The 20,487-nt window shown below is 29.7% G+C and overlaps 1 protein-coding gene and 1 non-coding gene across 2 annotated transcripts; one reads left to right on the forward strand and one right to left on the reverse strand.

Annotated features, from left to right (window-relative positions):
* Positions 1-536: 536 nt before the first annotated feature.
* TCP17 (TCP transcription factor 17) lies at positions 537-2,232 on the forward strand. Its single transcript, NM_001246886.1, has 2 exons — positions 537-1,039; positions 1,234-2,232. The coding sequence occupies exons 1-2, from the start codon at positions 580-582 to the stop codon at positions 2,022-2,024; spliced, it is 1,251 nt and encodes a 416-aa protein (NP_001233815.1). The 5' UTR covers positions 537-579; the 3' UTR covers positions 2,025-2,232.
* A 7,762-nt stretch (positions 2,233-9,994) lies between these two features.
* On the reverse strand, positions 9,995-10,066 carry TRNAP-AGG (transfer RNA proline (anticodon AGG)). The gene has a single exon. It is a non-coding gene; the product is annotated as a tRNA-Pro (tRNA).
* Between the last annotated feature and the right edge of the window lie 10,421 nt (positions 10,067-20,487).

Genomic DNA, 20,487 nt, shown 5'->3' on the forward strand with positions numbered 1-20,487 from the left:
ATTTTTTGACTTAGAAATTATATATAGTATGACCCACTATGGCCACCATTGTCTTTATGGATTGAATGATAAAAAGAGCACCTCACGTGGAGTCTGAACCAAAGGCTCTGTCATAGCCACAATAAAAAGAATTGCACGACAAACACCCCTTCCTTCAACAATTTTATTTCATTTAAATCATATTCCAACTAATATTTGTCAAAAAGACATTAAAAAAGGACCCCCAACAAAAGCAAATATTTTCTTTTCCCCTTTGTTTCAATTTCTTTTCTTTTTTTTTGCTTTTTAAAGCTTACCCCTTATAATTCCCACTCATTATCTTTGTTGCTTTAAGTTTTCCTCTTCACACATCTCTCTCTCCCCCCATTAACCCAAACAAACACATCAATGCCCAAGCAATTCCCAATCAAACACACACACACACTAAGTTAGCAAAACAAAAAGAAACACACTATAGTTATTGATTCATTACATTCATTCTACCTAGACTATTTTTTTTAGAAATTTAGGTTAGTCAACTCAATTTCTCATAGAAAAAGTTTGTTTTTTTTTGTGAAAATTTAGTTATTAAGAGTGATCATGGAAGGAGGAGGAGGTGACGATCATCTCCACCATCACCATCACAATCACCAGCACCACCAACATCACCAGCAATATCGTCCTAACAACTTCCCTTTCCAATTACTCGAAAAAAAAGAAGACGAACCTTGCTCCAGCTCCTCCGCAGCTAATAATATTAATTATCCTTCGCTAGCCATTTCCCCATCCGATACAAATACGAATATAAACCCTAATAGTAACGACCTTCAAATTACAGTTGCCTCTACTGAGACTGCTAAAAAGCCAGCTCCCAAGAGAACTTCCACTAAAGACCGCCACACTAAGGTTGATGGCCGTGGCAGACGTATACGTATGCCGGCCCTTTGTGCTGCTAGGGTTTTTCAGCTCACTCGAGAACTCGGTCACAAATCCGATGGTGAAACCATCGAATGGCTTCTTCAACAAGCTGAACCTGCAGTTATAGCTGCTACGGGAACAGGTAATGCTGAAAAAGTCATTCAAAACTAATAGTTATTATCTCAGAAAGTCATTATTTTCCTCATTCCAACTTATTGTCTGAAATAGTAATAACTATTAGTTGAGAAACCAATCAAACTCAGAATAATTCTAAAGTTTTCCTATTTTTCACAATTTGCTTAATTATCATTTGTTACTATGGTTCAAATCTTACAGGTACAATTCCGGCGAATTTCACGTCACTCAACATTTCATTACGTAGTTCAGGATCCAGCATGTCCGTACCATCTCAACTTCGATCTTCGTATTTCAATCCGAATTTTTCACTGTCCCAAAGGCGCAGTTTGTTTCAGGGTATCGGTTTATCATCAGACAGATCTGCAACTACAACGTTGCTGAATTTTCAGACGGGTAATTCGAACCTCCATCAATTCCAAGCTAAACAAGAAATGCGAGACAATTCGTTAGATTTAACAGAAACAAGTATAGAAGAGAGTCTATCGCGAAAAAGGCGACAAGACCTCGATTTACAACAAGAACAACAACAAAATCAGCAGCAGCAAAACGAGCAACAAATGGGAAGTTATTTGTTACAATCATCAAGTAGTGGGACTATGCCAACTAGTCATTCTTCAATTCCAGCTAACTTTTGGATGTTGACGAATAATAATACCCAAGTATTGGGAGGCGATCCAGTGTGGACGTTTCCATCGGTTAACAACTCTGGTGCTGCAGCTGCTGCTTTGTATAGAAGTACAATGTCAAGTGGATTACATTTCATGAATTTTCCTACTCCTGTAGCACTATTGCCAACTCAGCAATTTGGCGCTGGTAGTAATGGCAGTACACTAGCCGGAGAAGGCCAATTAGGCATGGTCACCGGATTAAATCCGTATAGACCATGTTCCGGTGTATCGGAATCTCAGGCTAGTGGATCACATTCACATCACGGTGGTGGTGGAGGTGGTGATGATCGTCATGATTCAACAAGCCATCATAATTCCTAAAAAGAAGTTGAGTTTTTGTGTGATAAATTAAAAAGTTTGGGATGGTTAATTAAACACACAATACGTGAGGTTTGATTATATGCTTGCTCTATAATTTTGAATTTGCTTCTATTATTATTATTTTCACCTCTTCTTTTTTTGTGTGATTAATATTTGCCTGCCGGTTTTTTTAGGGTTTGAAGAGGGAAATATATTTTTTATTTTATTACAAAGGGAGTACTATTACTATATTATATTTGGTTGGTAACGGTAGAGATTGTTATTGATCATCTTCATTATTGTTTTTACCCCTTTTATTCGTTTCACCTAGAGCGAGGTACATGTCAAAAAGTTACTATATATGTATTGGCTGTGCATGGGTGTATATCCTAAAGAATAATTTTTACTGACTTGCAAAGTAAGTTTTTTTTTCCACTTTATTTATTGTGTAAATGTCTGAACATTTGGCCGTGTGTTGGACAATATTTGTCTTATGAAATAGTTTTTGAGATTGAGCTAAGATTAGAATTAGATATATTCATTAATTCCAATCCTGGTTATGTTTTGCCCCCATGTTACGTTGGTTCACACTTAAATTGGTAAATCTAAGAGTGTATGGGTGTCAAAGTTGTCCCACAGCGGCTGTTGCTTTAGATGACTCGATCTTGCTCATTCTTTACCTCACAAGTTAATTTTTGTGATCAAGTTAGATCGAGAATTCAATTTTTTAAAATCATGTATAACTACTGCCCTAGCCCCTATACCCACTCTTTTCCTTTCTCTACAGTAAAACCTGAAGATTTCACTCAAACAACAAGACATAGCACCCTATTATATATATATAATGTAGGAAATGGAACAGTTATACTAGCCCTATAAAAAAGAATTTGTGTTCTGATCATGATTGCTATGTTAACCATATTATTGATGAGGATTTTCTTTCATAAGTACAAAATAAATGGGAAATAAAGGCTGTTAACATTCACTTATAAGTTATAACCAGACCTTATAGTTAAACAAAGACCGGTTACGTTTTTATTTGTACGTCTTACTTTCTTTTTTATTCAGTTTCCTAATAGATATTTTCTTTTAATGAAATAACTCTTTAATTTCAACTTTCTACGCTACATATTTAAGATCCCAAAATTGAAGGTTTATTTGGTATATATATATATATTTTTAATCACAAAATTCATGTTATTGTAAAAATAAGACAAACAAATTGAATCGGAAGAAAATAATACGAATAAAATAGTATAACGAGAGATGGGATTGAGTAATTGGAGTTAGTGGGGGCCCATACCTTATCAGTTTTAGATGTTGGGTCAGGTGGTGAGGGCCCATTAGGGCTAAAACTCGTTTGTACAATAGGTATCACTGACAAGCAGGTGTATCATTCTTCCCCTTTATATACAAAGAGACCGCACTCTGCTCCCACTTTAAAGATCCCTGCTGGGTTTTAATGACCCTACGTACTGGGCTATGGCCCACTAACTACTAATCTGGACCGTTCATTTTCTTTTATGGGCCCTCTTTTAACGGGCTTACTGAATCATTAGTTTGACAGCAAAAATATGTGTACTAGTACAAGTAAAGTAGTTCATCACATATTCTATAAATTGACCCCCTCCCCAATATATAGCTTATTGATTTTCATACTTCTTCTACAAATTTATGTACCATAGATGAATGTGTAAGGCGAATAGTTTAATTTTAATCGTGAATTTGAATATAGAATGTCTTATTCTTTTAAAATATGTATAATATACATATATATATGAAATTTTATGGTCAAAAATAGATTTTTTTGAATCTGAAAATCTGAAAGATGCAACATAAATTAGAATGGAGAGAGTAGTATCACTTTATAATAACATTATTTACCATAAAAAAATTGCATAGTTTATTATTACCGGAGCCTGAAGGTAAGTTATAATGATTGTTATAGAGAAGTTTAACTGTACTTTATATTGATAAAAACATGTAACTTCTCAAAGAAAAATTGATATAATGAAAATGGATCAATTAAACTTGATAGTACAAAAAAGTTTAACATTCATTCTTTATGTAATATAACTCAAATCTACATGCATGCAATATTTATAGGGCAACTTTCACATATAGCAAACAAAAAAATCATATTTGTATGCTATAGTAAACTTTGCATAATTGCGCTCCATAGCAAACATAAAACTGTATAATTTGTTATACATATACAATTGTATAATTCGTTGGCCTAAATTGTATAATTCGCTGGCCTATTTCGTTGCAATTGTATAATTTGTTTTGCATACAGTTGAATCGAATTAAAATATATGTATATTGCATAATTATAAGTGTATAGCAAGAAGATATATGTTTTTCTCGCTTTATACAAAAACAGAAACACAATATATACACTTCTGTTGTATAAAGCTAGAGAAAATTGTATTTCACAGCAATTGTATAATTCGTTGGCCTTTTTCTCTGTAATATTTGAAGTAAAATGTTTGTAAATTGTATAATTAAGTGTATAACACGAAGATATACATTTTTGCATGTGTATATACAATTTTCTCTCGCTTTATACAAAACAGAAACAGAATTATACACTTCTGTGTATAAAGCGAGAGAGGCGAGCGAGAATGGAGAGAGGCGAGCGAGATTTTTGGGAGAGAGACACTGGCAAATTTTAGCTAACGTTTGTTATGGAGCACAATTAAATCAAACCCTAGCTATTCCATTTAATTTAGGTTATTAGTTTGCTATTATATACAATTTTTCCATATTTATATTCAGATAAAATGACATGAAAGAGGTCCAAGGAAAAGTGTATATTAGGTTACTCAATCCATCGAAAGAAAGTTTAGCAAGTAGTAACTTAGCTTATTAAAAAGATGTCTAGAAAAGAAAATTAGATATTTTCTCTAAGATAATTCAACATTACAATCACATTCACATCATACATGAGGGTCATCATCAATGTCTTTTTAGTATTTCTACATTAACTTAAAGGCTATAAAGCAATAGACGGTCCTCTAAAATTATTCACATTTACTTAACATCGTAACAAACCCTTTTTTTCTAGTAGACACTTCATATTTTTCCTATAGTTGAATGAATCCAAAAAGTATATGTGGTGTAACTTGGAGTTTATGTGAACTGGTAACAGTTGGCATATTCAATGCATGGGTTGTAATTTTAAAACTTTAGCTAAGATGAATATTTGTATATTGTGATTGGTTGTCACACAACATTTTTTTTTTTTTTTTTATATTCATAATATTGTAGAAAAAAAAGAAGCACATGGGTTGAAAGCATAAGGTACAAGAGAGTGGTCCCTTTGTAGAAAATCTTGTAAGATTAAAATTACTATACCATGATTTGACACTCCAAAATATTGCCATTCTTTTTGGAAGATAATCTAATAAGTCGGCATCCAATTTGGGAGCAAAATCTCATCCTAATACACATAAAATCAATATTTCCTAATTTTGACTTTATGAAACACATACCCTCCTTAATTCCCACTTCCCAATTATTAATGACATTGATAGTCACCTAATTATTTTGCTTTTTCATGATTTCATAATTTCCTTATCTACAATAATAAATAAATGTCGAATCTATAATTTAAGCTTAATAATCACTTTGATAGTATTTTTTTTTTTAAGAAATTGAACTCTTTTCTTTTAAAATCACAAGTTTATATCTACTATTGCATTATACAATTTTCAGATTACTATAACAAGTTTGACATTAAGAGTCTCTGGTCAAATTGTATAGTAACATTAACTTGACATGTGAAAAATAGTTATAGTCCCCTTCTTATGTTTTAATTTGTTTTTATCATATTTTGATTTTACAATTAACTTCAAAAAGTAGAAGAAACTTTTTGAATCTTTTAGTTTTGTATTAAATATTTGTCAAATATATCGAATTGTTTTTTTAATCTTAGTCTTAAATATTTCATGTTTCAAAAAAAAATTAAAATTAAAGAATTGTATAGTTATAAAGAAAAAGACATTCTTTATAAAATAGACTAAAGAGACAAATAGATCAAACAAATTAAAACGAAACAAACAAAGTATTGTTAGTACAGACACTTCAACAAAAATAACTTTTAGCGGCATTAAATATTGACACTAATAAAGAGTGTTAACGTCTTTATCGGTATTAATTAAGTGTCATTAGAACCAATGTCGCTAAAGGCTTCAGTGACATATATAAAGAGTGATAGCTGGCGCTAAAAATACATATTCATCGACAATTAAGAATAAAATACCGCTAATAATCATTTTTGTTTCAGTGAGAAAACATAACGGATTAATTAAGAAAAGAAATTGTCCCCTCTCTTTGATGTTAAAGAGTGTGAAAGGTAGCAATTAAGCTGGAAGTAATTAAAAGGTGTGAGAATGATTGTAAAGGCACCATCCATCCAGACAATAGAAGATGCCTTACAAGCTAACAACCAGCAATACCCACACAACTCTTCCTATTTCTGTTTCACATAAGGTCAGATACTGTACAACTCTTTTCTTTTTGTCCTAGACTACCCCTCTTCACTCTGCATTACTGTAGTATGACATCTTAATAGTAGAACTACTTTCGTACTATTAAACAAGGAAATTAACTTTTTTTTAAAATTTTTTTTACACGAATAGATATTTATACTTATATAAAGTTGAATAAGTATGCATACATGTATCATCTGAGTTTCCATATAGGAAGCCACGCATGACGTATGTGGCTATTTGCTTAATTCTATACAAGTTTAAATATCTACTCGTAGACATTTAAACTTGAAGGGTATAGATATCGATTGAAGCTAAGTTAAATGGTAGGTTTAGGTATTATGACTTAACCAATTATATCTTTCCATTATTAAAGAGACAAAAAAAAGGACAATTCTTTCCTCGTGAATTAACTTTTGAGGTTGATATTATACAGGCAAATCTATCCCCGTTTGATCCATCGGTCCACACCCTACTTGGTTCTGGCCTTCTGGGCGTGAAAGGTGGGGTTTGGGTATTAGAGTAGTTAGAGTCTCGAATTGATTAAGCTAGCGTTTGACCATAGATTTCCAAATATTCTTGGCAAATATTATTTGAGTGAAAATTTGGGTGAAATTTCACCATGTGTTTGGCCATAAAATTTGGGAAATATATTTCACCTTTTTAGAAAAATATGATTTATACACACAATTTTAAAAACTATCAAAACTAACTAAAAGTTTGTATTACAAGTCAATTGAATGTTAGTTACAACAATAACAAATATGTCCATGACACTGAAGCAATGTGGTAATTTGGACTGAGTGCAACAAGAATTATTCCATACATCGTGAAGTAGATAAAGTACATGACTTTGTTACCTAAAGCCAATTTTTAATAATTTTCTTCAACAATCATATCATTATTTAATATTCACTAAATATTTCATCACTATTTTGGTGTTCACATACAAAATGATGTAATACAGCGCAAGCAACTACTAGAAAGGATGTTTTTGTAAAAAATAAAAGATTGGGATATTTGCCAAAAATATTTGCCAAATAATGACAAATTGTATGAACAAACATTATTTGCCAAATTTTTCCCAAATATTATTTGGAAAATTTATAGCCAAACGGGCCCTAAGAAGTGGGCCAGTAGTTTGATGATAAAATTTGAATAATTTTAACCATGTAAGCTAGTATTTGAGGCTAAGCTATACTCGATCAGAATTCCAAGATACTCTAAAGTCTAAACTAAACATGCAAACTCATCAACAATATTTTGTCGCTTAGCATAATTTAGTTTCTATTAAGGACTAAAAAGATGGCATTAAATAAAAAAGCAACAAGCTGTTGGAAGTGATATAGATTGATCTCCTACACCCAAATTGAAGTGTATTATTAGCTATGCTAGAAGGATAGGTAGTGGAGTACAATAATTATTTACAAACCATAAAATCATATCAAGTCTTGTCACTTGTCATTTTCTTTTTTTCATCCTCTTAATTCTAACAGACATGCATCGAGCTATAGAGTTATTCGCCTATATATATGACATGCTAGCTTACCATGTCTAGTGGTTCAAAAGCAATCCTAGACATATTAATTTGGATAGGAAATGGCATCGATGAGAAATTCAGTGACATTTATTGTGTATTTGGTAGGAAGGAAGATACACTTTTCACGAAAACTGTTTTTTTCCTACTTTTTTTTTTATATTTATTAAGTACGAAATCATTTTTATAGGAATGAATAATTTAGAGGAACACTATGGGTGGGGGGGGGGGGGGGGGTCAAGTCGTTGAAGTTGGGGGAGGGCGGCTGAAGGTGAAGATAGATTTTTGGTAGAGTGTATTAGAGGAAATAATACTTGTAATAGCTTTGTGGTATTATTCGTATCTTATTTGATGGACTTTTTGTTAGCTAATATATAACTAATACTTATGCGTATTATTAATACCATCGATTTCCATGAATTAATTATGAAAAAGGTTTGAGCACAAGCATTAGACTGATTAATGACATAATTAACCTTCAAATCCCTGCCAAGACTATTTCCATTTCTCAAAGCTTAAGAGTGTTGGATTTTATTTTTTCTACACAAAATCAAATATTGAATAAAAAATAATCTCATCATAACTAATGCAAATATCATTAATATACTCTACTCAGTATTATTCTTATACATCTTACCAACGAATATGGAGCAAGTGAATGGAAACGAAACTTTAAAATTGGGCTCAACTACTCTTTGAAAGTTGGGAAACTTTCACATATAGCCATTAATAAATAATTAATTACTCTCCATAGATATAGTTTGATAATTACAATTTGTAGCTGAATGTGAGGAGAGAGGAGAGCGAGACTGGGAGAGAGGGGGGAAAAGTGAATGTATATGTATATTGGTTAGATAATTGTATATTATACATGTGTATTTGCATATATGGAAAGAGAGATTGGGAGAGGGAGGAGAGAGGCGAGCGAGACAGGGAGAGGGAGGAGAGAGGTGAGAGAGACTGGGAGAGGGAGGAGAGACATGAGAGAGATTGAGAGAGGGAGGAGAGATGCGAGCGAGAGAGGGTAGAGAATGGGAGAGAGGTGAATTACATATGCATATAATTGTATATTATGCATATACAATTGTATATAGGGGCAAGAGAGATTGAGATAGGGAGGAGAGAGGCGAGCGAGAGAGGGTAGAGAGTGGGAGAGAGGTGAATTGTATATGTATATAATTGTATATTATACATATACATTTGTATATAGGGAAAGCGAAATTGGGAGAGAGAGAGGAGAGAGGAGAGCAAGATTGGGATAGGGAGGAGAGAGGCGAGCAATAGAGGGTAGAGAATGGGAGAGAGGTGAATTGTATATGTATATAAGTTAAATAATTGTATATTATACGTATGTAATTGTATATTCTGGCGAATTATACATATACAAACATGACTAATTATACAAATTCGAAGTCAGCTTACGTAATTAATGTATAATGTTAGTTGTGAGTGGTAATTATAGCAAACTATAACTATGATGAAAAATTCAATAGTATAAGTTTGCTTTGTCGCGTAATTTTCCCTTGAAAGTTTTAGGAAAAATTTAAGGCCCAAACAACTAGGAGGTTGTTTATTTAAAGGGAAAGAAAAGGCCCAACCCAATCTTCTCGAGTAGAAAGTGTTACCTTGAGCAAATTTTTCTATGGTTGCTAAGTTGATTTACAGCCACATATTGAACTAATACCGCCTGCTTATATATATATATATATATATATGCATTTTGAAGACATGATTGGTAAATTAATTTAATTTGCTTGGATATGTAATTGGAGAAAAGACATAGAAAGTTAGAAACCAAATGACATGGTATTGCTAAAACATGTACAAATATATTGTTATAAGAACCTCGATTTCAGAAACAGTCTCTCTATTTCTATTAGGCATACGTTGTTCTCATCAACCTTATATCAGATCAGATTGCAAAAAGTACCCAAAAAATTGAAAAAGAAAAAACAATAAATGGGGCATTCCGAGAATTGAACTCGGGACCTCTCGCACCCTAAGCGAGAATCATACCACTAGACCAAATGCCCAGTCGATGGCCAAGTATGTCATTTTAAAAATATTTTTATTTTAAATTTTGTTTTTAGGTACATTAATTATCTCCAGTGAAGGTTATTTTAATCACTTTCAGTTATAAAAATATATCCAATATGTGCTAATTATGTCTACCGAAAAATTGTGTCATAAGAAACTTTTCAAACTTAGTGAAGTGGATATCTAGCTCCATTGGTTTGTACTATTCAAATGGTTCATTTAGATAGAGAAAGACAAGAAGAAATATCTCTTATTTACAAACTAATTAAGGAGAAAAACAAAATGAGAAAGGAAAAAATGGAATTTAAGAATTGTTTTGTTTATAATTTAAGAGAAGAGGAACTAATATTATGAAATGTTGGTGTAATCCAACTAAAAATAAAATGATAAAAAAAATGATCATAATTCATAACTTACTCTCGCAAAAAAACTTAATAGCTTAATTGATTAATACTTCAACTTTATCAAATTCAATTATCCACCTTTTAATCCCCTCTCTGCTTCTCGTCTTGTTAATTTTTTTCAAATGAGAAAAGCTCACTCTCATAAGCCCAACTTGTCCTTAAAATTTTCGAACTGATTAATATATTATTTGAACCTAGCCTTTTGAGTTCTCAAAAAAGAGGGCATAGAAGAAGCTAATTAATTAAATTATTAAGGGATGGACAGGATGCCGCTTCCCTTTTAATCTTCTCCGTACAAATTAACAAAGATTAAATTCATGTGTATATATTCCATCTCTACTTAATTTAAGTATTAATCTGAGTATAATAATAAACAACAATTAAAGTAAAAATAACTTCAGCTGATCTACTATGCAGAACTCATAATATATATACTTCTATAAATTCTCGAGAGTCAAAATTTTCAATTAGAAAAATAAAATATAATTTTTTTAAAAAAATAATATTAAAGAAATTCAACGTATAATATACACCGTGCAAATAAAAGGCATAGTAAATGTAGTATCAAGTAGCACCAAATTGTACAAATAAACTATTTTAATAATCAAGTTGTATAGCAAGTGCATAGTTACATAATTTAGAATTAGTAAGTTCTTGTCAGTTTTAATCTGTTAATTAGGTCCAACTTGACCAAATGAATTTGCTTAAAATGGCTCTGACATAATATTAACTTCATGAAAGTTCTCCATTCATCATTATATTTCTAATAAGAGTAACTTTATTCACCTTCCAAATATTATAAACTTCAGAAATCCAAGCACTTCAAAAGATGCTCTACATTTTTATTTTTTTTACCTCAACTTGCTTGTTGTTTATGCAGTAATAAAAATGGGGGGAAATAATCATAATTTGGAGATCAAGTTAAGGCAAAAGACATATATATATATATATAGTTTTTATTGTTTATTTATGTGGTGTCAATCCCTGTTAAGGATGAAGACCATGTAAGTGTCTCCATGTAGGAGGCATGAAATGCATTGACTTCTTTATCGTGTCAGTTTATGTGTATCTTAATTATAATTTTATTAACAGTTAGCTAGTATATATATTTTTAAATATTCAACATCGAGTGAGAAATAAAAAAAAACACGATCATTTTTCACAATAGTTATTTGAGGTAATAGTTTGGAGGGTTTTTATTAAAATGAAGTAAGTCTGCATTTGAGATTTGGGAGATCCAATATAAATGGCGTAGTGTCACATTGTCAGGCATAAAATCATCATCATTCAATTTGGGATTAAGGAAACTGCAACTTGCTAATTAAATTTTAGACGAGGTAATTAAGGGGTTATTTAATAAACATGAGTGTTAATCATTGTTTAGCCTTTAATTTATTACACTTAGATGCCAAATTAAACTAGAACGTGCATGTGTACCTACTCCATGAACACACTCCTAGTTTATTTTTAGATCACAAATTAGAATGTGACACCCTCTAGATCTCTTTCCCCATTTCCTATCTTTTTCAAATGACAGAATTAAAGCTTTAATCAAACTTTGGAGTAACATTTTACTAATTGAGAGATTAGTTTTTATCCCAAATGTTGAACATTGTATTCCTTCAAAAATTTGTTTAAGTGTTTGTCTAACATGCAAACGACTTTGATGCTCATCCTTTGGTAGACAAAATTATCATAGCCGAACTCAAAATTTATGTTGTATGAGATTCAATCTGAAGTTTATATAAGTTTATATCTATTAGTTATTATAGTTTTTGTAAATAAATTACACGTAAATTTATATCCCGCTTTGAAAGTGTAGAATTCAAATGAACTCAATACTTTAAAATTAGATTTATCTGTCCTTAAAAACAAACAATGAAAAATAAAATCTAGTAGAATTAATTTGTAATAGCTTAATTAGTTGATTAGATATATCTAAATCTTCACCTTGTTGATGAAAAGTTCATTCTTCACTCTATAATTTTCAATCCTGTTTATTCAAGAAAATAATATAAATAACCTTCTATGTTTGTGGATGGGTTCAAACTAGCAAGTATAACAATAATTTCAGCCAACATAAAAGTATTTTTTAGACCCTTTTCTATAAAATCTCTAAAGTTTATTGAATATTTAACATAAAGCATTAAATGCTCGCTTTGGAGTTTGGATAGGTTTGAAAGACATTAACACATTTAAGTTATCATTTTAAATCATTATCGACCATAAGATTGAACAATTTTATCATTTTTTTCTATTTATTTTTTCTCCAATATCAATCTTTTTAAATGGGAGCGGAAAAATAAAAGTGGAACTTTTTGTACCAAATTTTAAAGGTGATAAAAAATAAATCGCAATCACAGATAAAATATGAAAAAGTATAATTTTATTCATTAAGATTGTGAGTATCAATCTGTTGCTCCCTTAATTCCTCACTCATAAAATTTTTCCATGATTCGAACGTCATTAATGACGTATTTTCCAAATTAGAATAATTAATTTTCATCTGACTGAAATATTTCATGAATTTGTGTAGAGTCCTATGAATTTCAATAGAGCACTTATTTTCTCGAAGTAATTTTCTTTTCTTGTTTCAGTTTAGCTATATATTATCCATAATCTAGACCCCTAACTAGTTTGTCTCTTATTATAAATCATCATCAGTACAAGGTAGCCAAATTAATTAATTCACTCTCCTCTAATTTACCCTGTCGTTTTAACTTTTACGCAAAATATCCTTTTCCTTTCATTTTCATTTTCATTTTTACCCTTATCCTTAATTTCAAGATGACAGTATATAGAAAGGTACAAAGGCATATCTCGAAACTTGTCAAAATTATCTCTTACATAGTAAAACATTTTTGCACTTGGATTCATGAATATAATGAATATTGTCCCCCCATCGATACTTTTTTTTAATTATAATTTCTGGTTAAGTTGTGGTCCTAGACAGTTAATACAACTCTCTATAGCAATATGGTAGTATAAAAAATATGCTCTTCTGTCGATGCATGGAGTGAAGAGAAGATGCTGCAAATTAGAGACTAGAGTCAGAATTAGAAAATTGGCAATTTTACTAAGTAATCAATAAAGGAATTTACACGTTAATATATATATATATAATTAGTTATAAATCCAAGTTATTTAATATAAATATAAAATTTATAAAAATATTTTTGAATCATTTAAACATACGAATTTCATAGACTCCGTCGGTTATGCAAATTGAAATTTGAAATAGTACTACGTACACGTGCACAGCTTATTTAATTTACTACTTTTCAACTGCCAACCTAGCTACTCTCTTTGGATTCCTACTCTCTTTAATTAAAATGAAAAATAATTTTTTAAAAATTTATAATTTAAAATAAGTTAATAATATTTACGTATAAATCATCTTAATTAATACCTATTTGGGAAGGAGACAATTTTTCCAATTTTCCATGTCTTATTAATTAAAAAAATTGGAAAAGTATTCTCTAGTAAAGCAACTCTAGGAGAAAAATAAATTTTACAAATAACATTTTATATTGAATTAATTGTATATACGTCCCTTGCATCCATAAATGCATTTCATCTTCATATTATGAAATATGAAAATCGATATAAGATTTATGCACATACCAAAAAAAAGTATTATATTAAATTATAGTAATTAAGAAAAACTAGCAAAATAATATTAATAAGTAGTAACAGATTAACATCGAGTTTAGATTAACTAAATTAAACGATTTAATTCCTTTGGTCGGTATTCAAAGACGGTTCAAACTTTGTCTAAAAGTGTGTTCAATTAATTACTAAAAATTAGGAGTAAAGATAATTATTTATAGGAGGCAGATCTTACTATTCACCGACTAAAAGCGTTTATATTAATTAATAATAATTATTATTGGACATATATAGCCTCACAGGCTCAAATATCAATATCTGTAGAATTAGACAAATCATTATTGTACTATATATAAAAAATAATTAAACAAAATATGCTGAGAAGATCATGTTATATCTTTCTTGGGGTGTCAAAGATTTTTATAAAACAAATTGATTTCTTCTAACAATAAGCTCTTTATTAAATTTTTGAAAAGGAAAAAAAACCAGCCCACTGGATTTGAAAGTAAATCAACAAAAGTTTTATTTGTGTGCTATATATTTTTTAGTAGACGAAAAAGATCTATCATATAGTTTAATTAGTCTCGTTAGATAATAATAAAAATAATTTGTTACTTCGTATAACGATAGAATGAGTTTGAATTTTAATAAAAAATTAAAAATTTATATAATCAACTTTGATTTATTGTTTTATAGAGGCAATAGAGTATATAATTTTAAATTATTTTCTTAATAGGATCATACTAACAAGTGATTATCTACAATAACAAGTGATTGTTATATTCTATAACAATCTTAATTTGATAATATAAATAATAATTAAAATACATATGGTATTATAAATTAATAAAAAAATAAAGAGGCTCGTGACTTCGAGCTCAGTCCTTGCTGTCTATTGGATCAACTTCATGTGCTCCGAAAAGCTCGCTGAGCATTACTATTTCTATGAATTTAATTAAATAAATTATCCCTCACCACCACTCGCTTTAATTGTTCTTTTTGTCCCTCTCTTTTGCCTTCTCCAATTTTCACTTTTTTTTTTTATTTTTTGCTCAAAAATTAATAATTAGATATTTTTCATTTTACTAAGACCGATTCATTTGACACATTTCTTAATTAAAAAAAGTAGTTATTAGAAGTGTACTTAATTTTATTAATTACTCCCTAGAATTTTTTTAAAAAATTGACTTCTATAAGTTATCGTAGTTATTAATATAATTTCAAAAATAAAATTTTGAGAGGGTGAGATGAAAGGAACCTTACTTCTACTTTCATAGAATGAACAAATAATTTTTTTTTTTTTAACATAAATGCCAAGTTAAATGGAAGGAGGAGAATGGTAATTTGAATTGCATTAGACAAAGAGTAAATTTTAGGTGTAGGAAATATAAAAATTATACTTGTATGTTGTATTTATAGTTTGCATAATTGCACTATATAGTTATATTTATTATGGAGCATCAGATTGTATAAGTTGTAGGTAGCATCTCGATTGTATAAATCGCATGCAATATCTCGTTTTGTATAAAAGTGCAGCGATTGTATATGTAAATCAATCACATAACTACTATGTATATTTATTAATGACTGTGTTTGTATATCTACATAAAATTTGAATTTGTATAATCGAAATAAAATATTTTTATATCAAATGTCTCTCTCGCATTGTACAACACAAATTATACATTGTAATTTGTATTTGTATAAAGCGTGTGAAATTAGGTCTTAGGCCTAACTCACACCCCAAAAGCTAGCTCAAAGGATGGAGGATTGCCCAAGCCTTATAAAGAGTCCACCCATCTCATTAATCACCGATGTGGGACTTTTGTCATTCTTTAACAAAGCGAGAAAGAGAGAAGACAAAAGAGAATTAGTAGGGATTAGTAGGGGAAATCTGTATCTGTATAATTATAGTGTAAAAGACAAAATTACTAGCATATATAGTTTCCCTCGCTTTATGAAAAAAGAACGCAATTTATAAATTTGTATTTGTATAAAGTGAGAGAGGCGAGGGAGAGTGGCGAACGAAATTTTTGGGTGACAGGTGAACAAAGCTATATGTATACGTACAACTTTCTCTCGATGTATACAAAAACAAATGTGCAAAGTGAGGCGAGAGAGATGAACGAGTGAGAAATCTGAGGAGAGAGGCGAATGACAAAGCATCTGCTATGAATAAAAATTATATAAAACAATGACCATAAAATTTAATTTTAATTAATAATTTGCTTTTACAATTTCTCCGGCCCTTAAAAGAAAGAAGGGGGTGGGGGGTGGGAGAGTAGTATCAGTATTTTTTTAAAAATATTTTACTGCGTATAAGTATATTTTATAAAAAATTTATAAATTATTTATTTTAATAAAAAATTAAACACCAAACATGTACAAGGAGGTGGATAGTCTTTGCCTTCGAAATCATAAGCTGCAAAATGGAATTGAACCTAAACTTACGTTCCAACAAAGACATCCAACAGCTAGTTTTACAAGGATTTTAGACAACAAAAGTAAGCTTCACCTATTTTTAGGTCAATTTTTTTTAAGCAAGTCAAAATTCACTTACTTTTAATTTTTAACTTATGAGTCATTTTTTATAAATTCATTCAAATAAATTTGAATTTTGACTCGAAATTAGTAAAGATATATTTACTTGTAGTTCCGTTGAGAATCAGAGAGATTCCGCTTGAATATCCATGCAAATAATTAATCATTTGGCACAAAAAGTACCTAAATATAATATAATTATGAAGAAAAAAAGACAATATACATTATTTTCATGGTCCATGGAATCTCATACTGTCCAACCATTGGATGCTCTGCAACCATGTGTTCATGGAAAATCATGTCAACCATTTTTCTTAATTTTGTAATTATAAATCTCACCAGAAAAATAGGAAAAATGATACTATCAGAAAGAATTAAACGTATAATACAAAAAATAACTAGTAATACTCCTTTCATTTTAATTTCTATGACACATTTTAAACTAACTTGAGGTTTGAAAAAGTTTATCCTTGATGGTAAATATTTTAAATATTATCGTCAAATATTGTGATTTATTGTATATTTTAAGTAGTTAACAAATATATGACATATTAAAAAATTGAAAATTTCATACGAAAGTTATCCGTTAAACTAAAATTATTTGTCTCTTAAAAAGCAAAATATGTTACATAAATTAAAATAGAAAGAGTATTATTTAACATATTATAACAATTGTCTCCCTTATCTTTCTGGATTTCACTCATTCGGGCTAATTGCCTTGTAATAACCTTATTGATTTCGACATGGTAAATTTTTTTAGGCATGAAGATAAGTTATGTTGAAATTAATAATATTGAGTTCAATTATCTTGATATTATTCCTAATTGATAGTTTAGTTAATTGTATAAAAATAACATATATTTTAATAATTTCAAAGATTTTTTTATATACAAAAATGCCCACAATACAAAAAGGATTTGAAGTGAGAGGAACCCCAAGGGTAAGTTTTACCATTTTATTATTTTATCGTGATACTATTAATTAATCTGCTGATATAATTTCTCTTAGGATCAACAAGTAAATAATATCAATTTTTTTAATTTTAAACTATTTATATTTATCCCGCGTATCAAATGATCCAATGCAAGCCTAGCTAGGGAGATTGTAATAAGTTAAGCAAACACGTAGACCATATGACAATTAGTTGTCAACTTAAACTTCATTATGAATCTGTACTGAATCAAAATAGATTCCAGGTAGGCTACGTATCAAGACAACATATATTTAAAACATGAAATTAATTAAGACCTCATTTCACAAGATTCCTTTAGTCTTTCGTTGAGTAAAATCAGTTTTCTAATGATTAGAAGAAACAATTAAGGGCTTTATTCTCTTTAACACCAATGAAAATTTCATAGGTCTCCTAATACTTGTGACCTTAAACGAGTGGTCCCTTCAAATTCTCCCATAATTTCTTATTTTTTTAAAAATCTTTAGCTATTCGAAGAACATTATATGATTAATTAAAGTCTGCATGGTATATATAGGTTAATTAAACTCTGCTAATCATAAGTATTAACGTAGCCTAGAAAAAAAAAGAAACGTGTAGAATCAAATTAGTTTGAATACACTTGAACGTAGTTAATTACATACTCAATATCATCAATGCTATTAGTCAGTTTTAAAAAAAAATAACATATTTTAATCATTGCAACAGTTAACCTTATAAATGATTTATAGTCAAACGGACTATGACTTATTTTAGACTATAGATTTCAAAAGTATTTATTTAAACTTTGTGTCAGGTCATACTAACTCAGATTAATTTAGACGTAGAAAATAATAATTTTCTATATAAGTACGATTGTCAAAAATAATGAGTGGTTGAGCACCTAGTAACGTCTACATATTCTAACAACAGTGGATCACGAATCAACTCGATTAATATTCTAGTAACATTAATTGACACTAGTAAGTTCAATTCGACGTGAACATTACAAAAATAAATAGATGAACATTGAGCTACATTTATAAAGGCACAACATGACTAATCAACGAGGGTTGTGATGAAGTGATAAATAGTTCTTCATTTTTAAGTAACAGGTCTCGAGTTCAAGTCCCGTAGGATACAAGCACTTGTAGGACTTGTCAGCATACATTTAGATTTAGTCAGATTCTAATGTAGATACTGAACATCAACTAAAAAACTAAAAATAAAAATAAATAGACACAACATTACAAGTACAGTTAACAGTTGCCAAAACAATTGAAAAATGCAAGAAGATATTGAAAAAGGATTTTAATGGGGCATATGAGAATCTGTAAAGTGCATTTGGTCAGTTTATAGGAAAAATTAAAGAGCTAGCTTTTGATCATCACTGATATATATATATATATATATACTATAGTAAATTTGATCTGTCAAAGTAGATCATACATAATATACTGATATTGAAGATATATGAGATATGGATTGATTCATCTAGCTAGCTAGCCTCATGAGTGACCTCACTATGCTAATATTATAAAAAAAATAAACCATGTAAAAACAACCATAAGATAAACAAAATAAATCCTCTTAATAGGGTCGGTCATGTGTAACTCTTATTTTTGCCTTCTACGTGTCGCCTCATGTGTACTTTCTATTTGATAGAAAAAAAAACATGTTTGCATGAAATATAAATCTTGACCAGTCAACCCTGTCCTCTTCTTGTGATAAACGTATGTTTGAATTGATTTATTTATACGTAAACTTTTAGATACTTTTGTAACATTTGAAACCTTTTATCTTATGACTTAATATTTATAAGTTGTAAGTCATAAATTATACATCTAAATAAACATAGGCAGATCTATTATTTTAGATGGGATGTATTTGCATTAATTAACTTTGAAAATAAATTATGTGCGTATACATATATACATACATACACACACGCATATATATATATATATATTTGTTTTGAGAAATTGATAGAAATTAGGATACAATTAATAATGCACCATAAAAAGCAAAAAAACGTTATTGTGCTACTGATATAAGTTAGAGAAACTACTTGCGAAACCTAAATTTGAATCCAGCCACGGTGTTTATTTCTTTTAAGTTTATCTTTGAACTTATATTTAAGTTAAGATTATATTGTTACGTCCATAGTCTTCAAATCTCAAATTCGTCGGAATAAACAAATTATAATCTATAAAGCTGAGGTGAAAAATGCAGTAATTATTCACCCCCTCTCCTCACGATACTATTTCATTGTCGGTCATCCAAGAATACTATTTAGTCTTGCGAAATGGTATTTGACGATTTACACAAGATTTTATATATTCAATTATTCATAATACTCAAATCGTTCAGAGCATGTGTTATGTTTTTTTTCCACATAATATTCGATACATAAAATTAAGTCGATACTTTTACGTATATATGTATAAAATATATATTGTGTATAAATCATTATTCATTCACCTATTCGTAGGATTAATTTGGAAAACTAGAAACGGATTTGCAACACATGTAGAGTTGCATGCATATAATGTTGATTCGATTGATATAAATATCTGTGTAAAATAAGTTTTTTCTTGGAAAAGACATACCATATGTCATGAAGTTATTTTTTCAGTTCTAGAGAAGATATGATGAATTAACATCATATATGCATTTCTAAAATACTACTAGATAGTACTACGTAGATGTATAAATAAAATAACATGGTATTACGTGTATTCTCTGACACACTCACACACATTAAGAGAGAACACATGCATAGAAATTGCTAAATTTCTTAGTTCAAACCTAAAATAAAAATAATAATAATAAAAAAAATTACACAATAAGAAGGGAATATAACATAGAAAGGCAAATTAATTAATTAATTAACTTGTTTCTTCTCTATCCCAAAACCCTATTTAAAGACAAGCTA

The sequence above is a fragment of the Solanum lycopersicum genome, chromosome 6 (assembly GCF_036512215.1).
Source record: "Solanum lycopersicum chromosome 6, SLM_r2.1".
Lineage (NCBI taxonomy): Eukaryota > Viridiplantae > Streptophyta > Magnoliopsida > Solanales > Solanaceae > Solanum > Solanum lycopersicum.